Source organism: Apteryx mantelli, unplaced genomic scaffold, assembly GCF_036417845.1.
Source record: "Apteryx mantelli isolate bAptMan1 unplaced genomic scaffold, bAptMan1.hap1 HAP1_SCAFFOLD_33, whole genome shotgun sequence".
NCBI lineage: Eukaryota > Metazoa > Chordata > Aves > Apterygiformes > Apterygidae > Apteryx > Apteryx mantelli.
In genome coordinates, this window is record NW_027118682.1 from 6,490,506 (window position 1) to 6,500,717 (window position 10,212).

Genomic DNA, 10,212 nt, shown 5'->3' on the forward strand with positions numbered 1-10,212 from the left:
CTGTGAGCATTAGAGCACTGTAGAGGGAAGGGACCAGCCCACCGTGACAGCTGACTGCCACCCTTGCAGAAGAGGGGTATGAGATCACACCCTGACTGAGGCCAGGGGAGCTGAGCTTTTCTAATGGACATGGGACCCATGGACACCGCCTGTACTCATCCAAGCCTGACTCTGTTCCCCTGAGCTCCCTTGGTGTCAGTGCCGAAAGAGACACTGCAAAGGGAAACTCTCCTCGTTGCACTAGTGGCATCCGAGGGAGCTCAGACTAGCTGGCTTTGAGGTCCCCCCATTTCTGCTGATGAAGGGGGAAGCCTGGCTTCCTGCTTCAACACTGTCTCTGGGTCCGATTCAAATGAGAGATTCCTGAGGACAAGTAGCAACTATTTTTTTTTTCTTTTTACAAGAATGTATCAGAGAAAACTAAGAAAGAAATAAATGAACAACACATAGCTTTGATGCCAAATACCCTGGGAATGGGGAATAGATGCACATGGGACAGTTATTGGTGCCGACATTGTATCCATTGGATCAGTTTCCTCAGAGCATCCTTGAGCTCCTTGTTCCTCATGCTGTAGATGAGAGGGTTCACTGCTGGAGGCACCACTGAGTACAGAACTGCCATCACCAGATCCAGAGCTGGGGAGGAGATGGAGGGGGGCTTCAGGTGGGCAAATATGAGAGTGCTGACAAACAGGGAGACCACAACCATGTGAGGGAGGCACGTGGAAAAGGCTTTGTGCCGTCCCTGCTCAGAGGGGATCCTCAGCACAGCGGTGAAGATCTGCACATAGGACAGCACAATGAAAACAAAACACCCAAGGACTAAACAGGTACTAACCACAATAACTCCAGCTTCTCTGAGGTAGGAGTCTGAGCAAGAAAGCTTGAGGATCTGGGCGATTTCACAGAAGAACTGCTCCACGGCATTGCCTTGGCAGAGCGGTATTGAAAATGTGCCAGCAGTATGCAGCACAGCATTGAGAAAACCAGTGCCCCAGGCAGCTGCTGCCATTTTGACACAAGCTCTGCTGCCCATGAGAGTGCTGTAGTGCAAGGGTCTGCAGATGGCAACAAAGCGGTCGTAGGCCATGACAGTGAGAAGAAAGTACTCAGCCGAAATGAAAAAGACAAGGAAAAAGACCTGGGCAGCACATCCCGAGTAGGAAATGGCCCTGGTGTCCCTCAGGGAATTGGCCATGGATTTGGGGACAGTGGTGGAGATGGAGCCAAGGTCGAGGATGGAGAGGTTGAGGAGGAAGAAGTACATGGGAGTGTGGAGGCGGTGGTCACAGGCTATGGCAGTGATGATGAGGCCATTGCCCAGGAGGGCAGCCAGGTAGAGGCCCAGGAAGAGCGAGAAGTGTAAGAGCTGCAGCTCCTGCATGTCTGCAAATGACAGGAGGAGGAACTCGTTGAAGGAGCTGCCATTGGACATTTGCTTCCTTTGGGCATGGGGGACTGTCCAAGGAGGGAAAGACATTGACAAGTTAGGACAGACTTCTCTGAGCAAAACTTTCTATTTATTACAACTCTCCCAAACTCTCCCTCCCCCAAAAGCAGACATTACCTCTCCCCATGTTGGCTTGCAGCCCAGCCAGACTCCCCAGAGTCAAATGGTCAAATGTCCTATGGATGAGGTATCCTGAAGAGAGATTTGGCTCATTCCCAGCCAGCCCCCCTCACCCTCCCACTGCATTGCCCAGAACCTCACAGGTCAGAGAGGGACTTGGACACCTCATTCTCAAGAACATGTCTGCATGGCAGGACCCACAAGTTCATTGTCTGAACTGCATCTGAAACCCCCTTGCCCAGAGAGTCCAAGGGGAAGGACAAGAGCAGCACAGACAGGTGGGGACATATGGAGCAATGCCATGATATTTCTGCTGGGGGAGGCAGGGACACAGAGAGCCATGAGGGCACTCAGGAGTTTCTCCTCCTCTGAATATCTGGCTGCCAAAGAAATGACTCATGCCCTAGACCCCACAGCCTTGAGGACTGAGGGCTGTGCTGGGTGGGAGAGGAGAGGAGGCAATGAAGTTTGTAGTTTCCACTCACTCTTTGACCAGGACACTGCTGCCTGGAGCTGTCCCTGCGGGGAGCTGCTTCTCTGTACCCCCATCTCTCCCTGGTCAGTGGCCGCAGACCCCATCCCACCCACTGAGCACTCAGCTCTGCCTTGCAGAAACCTCCCGGGTGCAGGGCACTGCACAGGGGCACCTCTAAGTTTGCAGGAGCTAAGGAACAGGTGAAACAAACCTTGATGAGGCTGGAAAGGTGATGCTGGTTCTGTCTGTAGGCTGAGCAGTGGATGAAGGGATTTGCTGAGTTCCTCCCAGAACTATTCCTCTCTCACTGTCACTATTTTGGAGTCTCAATCCCCTGTTTAAACCTGACAGATCCAATAACATTTCATGCCACCCAAAGAGAATAAAACTGAAAGAAGAGACTTATGAAAGCTCCTTCCCTTTCAGGCATCCCTGCCTTGATCTTCCTTTTGGAAAACCCCCTCCAGAAATGCTCCCAGGGTGAGATGGAGCTGTGAGCAGCCCTGACTCACACAGCACCCTCTCAACGGGAGAATGAACCTGCCCTGACTGGGGGGGTCGATCCTCCCACCCAGAACTTCTCCCTGCAGTGCCATGGGGAGCTCCCCGGGCAGTTTGAGTGCTGACCCTCACAGGCGGCAGAGTCAGTGCCCCAGGCACACAGCGCCCTGGGGGGCAGGGACACTGCTCTGAATCACAGCTCTGGGCAGACCTGTGTGCATACACTAGATTCATCCCCCTGCAGTGTCCCTGGGAGAAGGCAGCAGGACACCCTGTCCCTCTGACGATGTGGCAGTGAATTCCTGCTCTGAAGCATCTCCTCCTCCTCTGCACTGGAGAAGCTGGGCAAATGATCCTTAAAAAACCAGTCATGGAATGGGATGAGTTTAGAAGACTTCTCCAGGAACCTCAGTAGCATTGCTCCACAGCCAGAGACTTACTGTGCAAAGGGCTGTGAAGATTTCTCCCATCATGAGCTCTCCTCTGTCCTCCCACTCCAGACTGCCTTTCACTTCTCTCTGTCTTCTGTCATCTAATTTCAGCAAGAGCAGGCAGTGGTGCAGGGACACTGCTCTGAATCACAGCCCTGGGCAGATCTTGGTGCTCCTCCCAGCTTCACAGCCCTGCACCATCCTTGGGGGAAGGTAGCAGCATGCCCTGTCCCTCTGACGGTGTGGCAGGGAATCCCTGCTCTGAAGCATCTGCTCCTCTCCCACACCAGAGAAGTCAGGAGAGCAATGCTTAAAAAATCTTTCAGTCATGGGATGGAATGGGTTTAGAAGAGCCCTCCAGGAACCTCAGTAGCATTGCCCTGCAGCCAGAGACTTACCATGTCAAGGGCTGTGAAGATTTCTCTCACAACGAGCTCTCCTCTATCCCCCCGCTATACACTGCCTTTCACATCTCTCTGTCTGCCTTGCCTCATCTCATGTCAGCAGCAGCAGGCAGTGCCTGGAACCCTGCTGCTCCTTGCAGAGGAGCTGCTCCTGCACAGAGCTGTCTCTGCACAGTGCTGCCAGGTTGCCAGGAGCTCCCTCCATCCCAGGAGCCTGGCAGAGGCTGTGCTGAAGGCGTAAACTTCTCTCTCCCTTGTGCTCCCTTCTCCTGGGAAATGTTCACTGAGGTAGACCTATGGTCTCTCTGTAAACAGTGGAGAGAGACTGATTCCAATATTGCAGTTTGTTACATCAGGGGATGGTTATCTACAAGACGTGGAAATGTCCCACCCTGGAAACCCCTATTCCCACCTCTTAGCTACACAGGACACCTAGACAGGGACATGAAGGGAGCTCATTTTCCCAGGGTTCAGGTATTGCTTCAGATGAGTCAATCTGGGCATGTCATGCCAGTTTAGAAGCTCCTGGGGTAGAGTGGGATTCAGATCCCTCCCGTGAACTCCACAAACAAAGAGGAGGTGGGATTCCCCTTGCCAAAGCTGAAGTGTGCTCAACAGAGATGTCTGCATGCAAGCTCCTTGTCTAAGCTCCCATTATAATCAGTGGAGATGGAGACTGGGAGTCAGTTGCCCACACACAAACACCTGGTGACCTTTGAAGAGACAGGGTGTTCCCAGACATGTGCCAGTGTCTGCTTGCTGTGATGGAGCAAGTGTGAGACCTGCATCCTTCTAGAGCATGAGGTGGAGGCCAGGTGGGGAATTTCCTTGGCCATCTGAAATGATTCTAGAGATCTACTGCTACTACTACAGCTCCACTCAGTACAAAGCCAAGACACAGGCAAACCCCTACAGTGCAAACAGCTTATGTAATTCAGTGCAGACACTTGATTCAGTGACATAAAGATAGGTTGTCAGGGCCATGTCAGATGCCTGGGGTGTCCAGCACAACCACAGGTCTCTAGCAGATACAGCATGGGACCTACAGGAAAGCCATATCCTTTTGGGGTGGTTGCTGGGCAAGTTCCCAAGGGCATCTCAGGTTTCCAGCCTGTGCCCAAATAACTGAATTCCACCACTGCCTCTAGGCAAAGTCCATCCCATCTACATTCAAGCAGCTGCATAACTGGGAGGCACATCACACCAAGGCCTCCGCTGTAGTTTCTGCACTCTCAAACCCTTCAAGCTCTCCCACCCCTGAACCTCTTCTCATCCCAGATGATATGAACAGGGACTGTGCTAATGATGTCCACAGGATGGCTGGATCACAGGCTGTGCAGGCCCAGGGACTTCTTCAGTGGCACCTTGTCCTTCCTGGAGATCGGTTGACCTCTTTCACAGGCCCTGTGGTGCTACAAAGCCAGCTCAGGCAGCAAAGTCCTTTCCTGCCATTTCTGCACAGCCCAGCTCTCTTTTCCTCCAGCCTCAGGTGCTGCAGGGTTTGCTCCCTTAGTGGGAACCTCCTTTCACCATTACATTGACACCCGCTGTCTATGCCAGCATGTCCCTGCACTGAAGTGGGCCATTGCACATACAGTGTCCTTGACTCTTGGTAACATGGTTCACCATGAGCAATCTATGCTCTGTGCCACAGCTGAGGCTCTGCAACCCAAATATATGCAAGTGAATGCAGCCTGGGGCACAGACAAGAGCAGATGGAGATGCACAAGTTGTCACAGGACTACAGCATTGCCAGAATAACTGAGATGTGGTGGGATCACTCACATGACTGGAGGCCTATAATAGCACAGTACAAGCTCTTCAGGAGAAACTGTTGGGGAAGATGAGGAGGGGGAATGGCCTTTCTGTGAAGGGGCAGCTCAGATGCATGGAGCACTTCCCTGGGATGGACAAGGAGCTGCATGAGAGCTTGTGGGTAAGCATGAGAAGAAGGATGACATTGTGATGGGAGCTACAGACCATGTGATCTGGGTGAGGAGGTGGACGCAATCTCCTTTAAGCAACCTGAGGAAATCTGTGGCTCACGGGCTCTGGTTCTTATGGGGAGACCGTAATCTCCCTGACATTCACTGGAAGGACAAACAGCAGAGTGCAAGGAGTCCAGGAGGTTTTTGGAAGATGTCAGGGAAAACTTCTTAACACAGCTGCCAGATGGGCCAATAAAGGTGATGCTTTCCTGGATGTGGAAATTGCAAACAAGGAGGAACTGCTCAGGCATGGGATAGTCAGTGTCAGCCTCACCTACAGTGACCATGAAAAAGTGGAGTCCCAGATCCTGAAGGGAGCAAAGAAGGACAGCAGCAGAGTACAGACGCTGGGCTTCAGAGGAGCAGACGTGGGCCTGTCCTCGGGACTGGTGGGGGAGCCCATGAGAGGCAGCTCTGGAAAACTGGCAGGGCTTTAAGGACAGCACCCACCAAGCACCAGAATGGTCCATCCTGATGCACAGTAAAACCAGGAGCCATGTCCGGGGACCAGCTTGGCTAAACAGGGAACTTGCACCTGAGCTCCAGGACAATAAGGTAGCGAATGGGAAGGGGGAGGAGAGAGAGGCTGCAAAGGAGGAATTTAGAAATATTGTCTGGCAAGGTAGGCATGGTGTTTGGGAAGACAAAGTTCCCCTAGGATTGACACTTGCAGAGGATGTCAAGAGCATGAGGATGAGCTGCTACTGCTTCAGTAAGCATAAAAAGGAAAAGGCAGGCTCACTGCTGAATGGGGCAGGGAATCTAGTAACAGCAGATGCAGATAGATCTGAAGAAACCAATGCTTTATTAGCTTCCATTTTCACAAAAAAAGGTCTCTCAGGCTGTTGTGCCTTACTTCAGGACTCCTGAGGAGAAGAACAACCAACAGGGGATGAGGTTAGTGAGGGATTACTTGTGAGAACTCAAACTATGCAAGTCAATGAGGTTGGATGGGCTATATACAAGGATGCTGTGAGAGCTGGCTGCTGTCATAGCAAGGCCACTCGCTATCATATTTGAAAGATTGTGGAGACTGGGCAAGGTCCCAATGACTGGAAAAAGGCAAATGTTACCTCCATCTTCAAAACAGGCCAACAGGACTACCTGGGGAGCTGCAGGCAGTTTAGCCTCACTTTGGTGAGGAGCATCTCATGGAGTGAATCCTCTCAGATCACATTTCTGGGCACAGGAAGGAGAAGAAGGTGATAGAGAGCAGTCAGCATGGATTTACCCGGGGTAAATTGTACCTCACCAACATGATTGACTTCTATGATTACATAACTGTATTTGTGGCTGGAGAAGAGTAAATGACTTTTTTCTGGACTTTAGCAAGGTGTTTGACACTATCTTCAACAATATTCTTGTATGCAAGTTAGAACATTACTGCCTAGACAGATAGACAACCGGATAGGTAAAAAGCTGCTTGGATAGTCAGGCTCAGAGGGCACTGGTGAATGGGTAGCACTCTCCCTGGTAGCCAGAGATAAGTGGAGTACCACTGATCTCTCCTGAAACCTGTCCTGCTTATCATCTTTATTAGTGACACGGAGGAAGCAACACTCATCATGCTTGTAGATTGTCCCAAAATGGAAGGGGGAGACCAGTCATATGCTTGAGGGCTGCCATTCAGAGGGACATAGGCAGGCAGGAGGAATGAGCTTCAGAAACCTCACAAAATTCAGCAAGGACAAATACCAGGTTTTGCACCTGGCATAGACCAATACCCCACAGTGTTACAGGCTGGGGCCTGAGGAGTGGCTCTGCGGAAAGGCCTTGAGGGTCCTGGTGGACAGGAGCCAAAATATGAGCCAGCAGCGTTCCCTGGCAGCAAAGAAGGTGAAAAAGCACTGTGGGCTGTAGGACCAGGAGCACAGCCAGCAGGTGGAGGGAAATGATGATCCCCCTCTAGTCAGTATTCATTCAAACACATATAGAGTACTGCATCCACTTTGGGTCCCCAGAAAAAGAAAGAGGTTGGTAACTGGGAGCAAGTTTGGCAGAGGGCCCTCACGATACTTGGGGAGCTGGAGCACTTTGTCTGTGAAGATACAGGGCTTGTTCAACCTGCAGAACAGATGGCTTTGGAGGGACCTCATAACAGCCTTCCAAAGGCTACAAGGAGGTCACCAGGAAGATGGAGCCAGGATCTTCACTGCGTTGCATGGCAGATGGACAAGTGACAATGGGCATAAGTTGAAAGAAGAGAGGTTCATGCAGGGGATAAGAAGCTTTTCTGCTAAGAGGATGGTCAGGTGTTGGAACTGGTTGCCCAGAGAGGCTGTGCCATCTCCTCCCTCGGAGGTTTCCAAGACCAGACTGGATCAAGCCCTGAGCAACATGGCTGACCCCAGAGCTGACCCTGCTGCAAGCAAGGAGATTGGGCTAGAGAGCTCCTGAGGTCCCTTCCACCCTGATGGAGTCTGTGATTCTTCCCCCTCTGGGTCTTAGCTTGTCGATGCCAGGGAAAGCACACGGGTTCCCCTTAACAGTGGAAGTAGGTCAGCTTTCTTCTCCTTCTCCATTCAGAATTGTTCAGATGCAGGGCTTCTTGGCAGGACTCCCCCAAAGGTCTTGATCAATCCTTTGCTTCACTTTTAATTTCCCCCTTTTTTTTCCCGCCTTTCCCCCTTCTAAGTTTGTGCCTTTTAACATCCTTATCCCCTCCCATATAGTCAGCCCACACCTGCTTACCCTTTCCCATTTTGTGGGTTTGTTTTTTTTTTGTTTTTTTTTTTGACACAGAGGAACTTCAGTCTAGAAGGACCTTGAGAAACTTGGGTGATTTGGCCAACAGACACCTCATGGAGAGTTACAAAAGAAGTGTCAAGTCCTGTGAGTAGGGAGGAATAACCGCATCCATGAGGAGAGGTTGGGCTACCTGGGCTTCTTTAGCCTGATGAAGTGGAGGTGAAGGGCAGGAGAGTAGTAGCTTGTGACTGCTTGAAGGGTGATTTCAGAGATGATGGAGCTTTTCTTGGTAGTGAGAAAAAGCTTGAGAAGGGAAAAAAAGCCACAAACAGCAGCTTGTGGGGTTCAGATGTAACATCAGGAAAAGGGAATGTCACTTGAAGGGCAGTGCTGTGGTGCTACAGGTCACCTAGAGGGAGTCTGTGATCAGCCCCTGGCTTTGTGCTTCAAGGAAAACCAAGTGAGGACAGAGAAACATGAGTAGAGGTAGGGACATCCATGGGTGAGAACAAGGTGGCAAAACAGGTTGGGTGTGTACAGTCTGCAGGGAAACAGACACAGACGTGGGACAGCGTAGGACAGCCTGTAGTGCAGACAGCCATGGGCACTGCCAAGGCTGAAGGCTGCATACAAAACTGAGCTCTTTGTGCTCTTGGCTATGGCATGGTCCCTGCCACTGAGGCCCTCAAGAAGATGTTTCCTTAAAGCACTGTGACCTCGCTGCCTTCTCATCCCTGGGGACTCAGGAGGTGCTGTATCACTGTCCTGCACTCGGCATTGCACACCCCCACCCTCACACTGCCCCCAGGAAGAGCCCTGAGCAAAGCGCAAGGGAAAAGATCACCCTGCCCAGGGGCTGGGTGTCAGTGCCTGGCCATTCTGCTTGACAAAACTCATCCAGGTTTACTTGGCATCAGAGCCACCTGCACATTGCCTTTGCCTACCTGCAATCAGGGCCTCCAGCTTTCTGCTCTCATCAGCCCCTGGGGAGCCTTCCTTGGTAACAACCCTCAGTGGGACCCATTAACGCTCCAAGAAACTTTGGAATTTACTTCTGATTTTAATTTCTTGAGAGGCTTGTTCAATGTCCCCTCAGTCTTGAGAGGCAGTTCAATGTCCCCCCTCAGGTTCACAGGCTCAGCACCAAATACACTCAAGAGGCCATTAAAATGCAAAAAGCCCTAACAAGGCATGTCACTCCCCCTAATTTTCTTCAGTTCTTCAATTCTTGTGTGCCTAATTGGAGAGGATTCAGGAGTGTATTTACAAGAGCAAGATTTCCATGAGCACCTGAAAAAGAAAGGATTTCTCCTTTTTAAGCTTCCTTCATTTTTCAGCTTACAGAATAAGTGATAGCCACATTCTCCAATTCATACTGACCCAGAGGGTCTCCTAATGAAGTCCAGACATGTAGGAAAAGCAGTATTTTCCATATGAGACCTTTATGGACAACTTTCCTCCTCACCTCCCCAACCCTGCCATTTCTCTCATCAGCCACTGGGGACTTATATGACTCTTGTTAAAATCTAACTTTTTTCCCCTCGAGTCTGTAGCTGAATGTTACAGCTCCTACGCACCAATTCCCACCTGCTTTCCTTAGACAACTAGCTGCAGACACAGGAGGATTTTTCTCAACTGCAAACAAGCAAAAATAAAATAGGATACAGTTTAATAAAAGGTAAAAGACACTCCTCAACTGTATGTTAAGTGCAAGCTGCCTCCAGTGTGGTCCACTTTCCACAAGGAATAACCCTCCTTGAAATGATTTTGACAGATAGACAGGAAAGGAAAGACAGAAACAGAACTAAGGAGCTGGCTAAAGAGACAGTAAGACTCCTGAACGATGAGGCAGGCTTCAGATGCCCTGAAGCTCAGAGCAGCAGCTGGAGAGTTGAGAGGTATCTGATGGATAAAGAGTAAGATATGTCCAGATAGTCTGATGCAAAGATGCCTTTAGAAATGATCAATTTAATCAGGACACGTGAAAATATGTGAGAAATTACTGAGATTACATCCACAGCATAATAGACAGAGCAGTGGTAACAAATTGAGGGGCAGATCAATCTTTCTTCTCCTGAGATTCATACCCTGCCTGAACATTTCCACTATTTTATCATGGGGAAAATGGACATTAAAATTAGTCATTCATTTTAGC

General features: G+C 50.4%; 1 protein-coding gene across 1 annotated transcript; it reads right to left on the bottom strand.

Moving 5' to 3' along the window:
- Positions 1–532: 532 nt before the first annotated feature.
- LOC136996286 (olfactory receptor 14C36-like) lies at positions 533–1,348 on the bottom strand (the record flags this gene model as incomplete). Its single annotated transcript, XM_067317215.1, has 1 exon — positions 533–1,348. A coding segment is annotated over one exon (816 nt), but the record flags the coding sequence as incomplete, so codon positions are not given.
- Between the last annotated feature and the right edge of the window lie 8,864 nt (positions 1,349–10,212).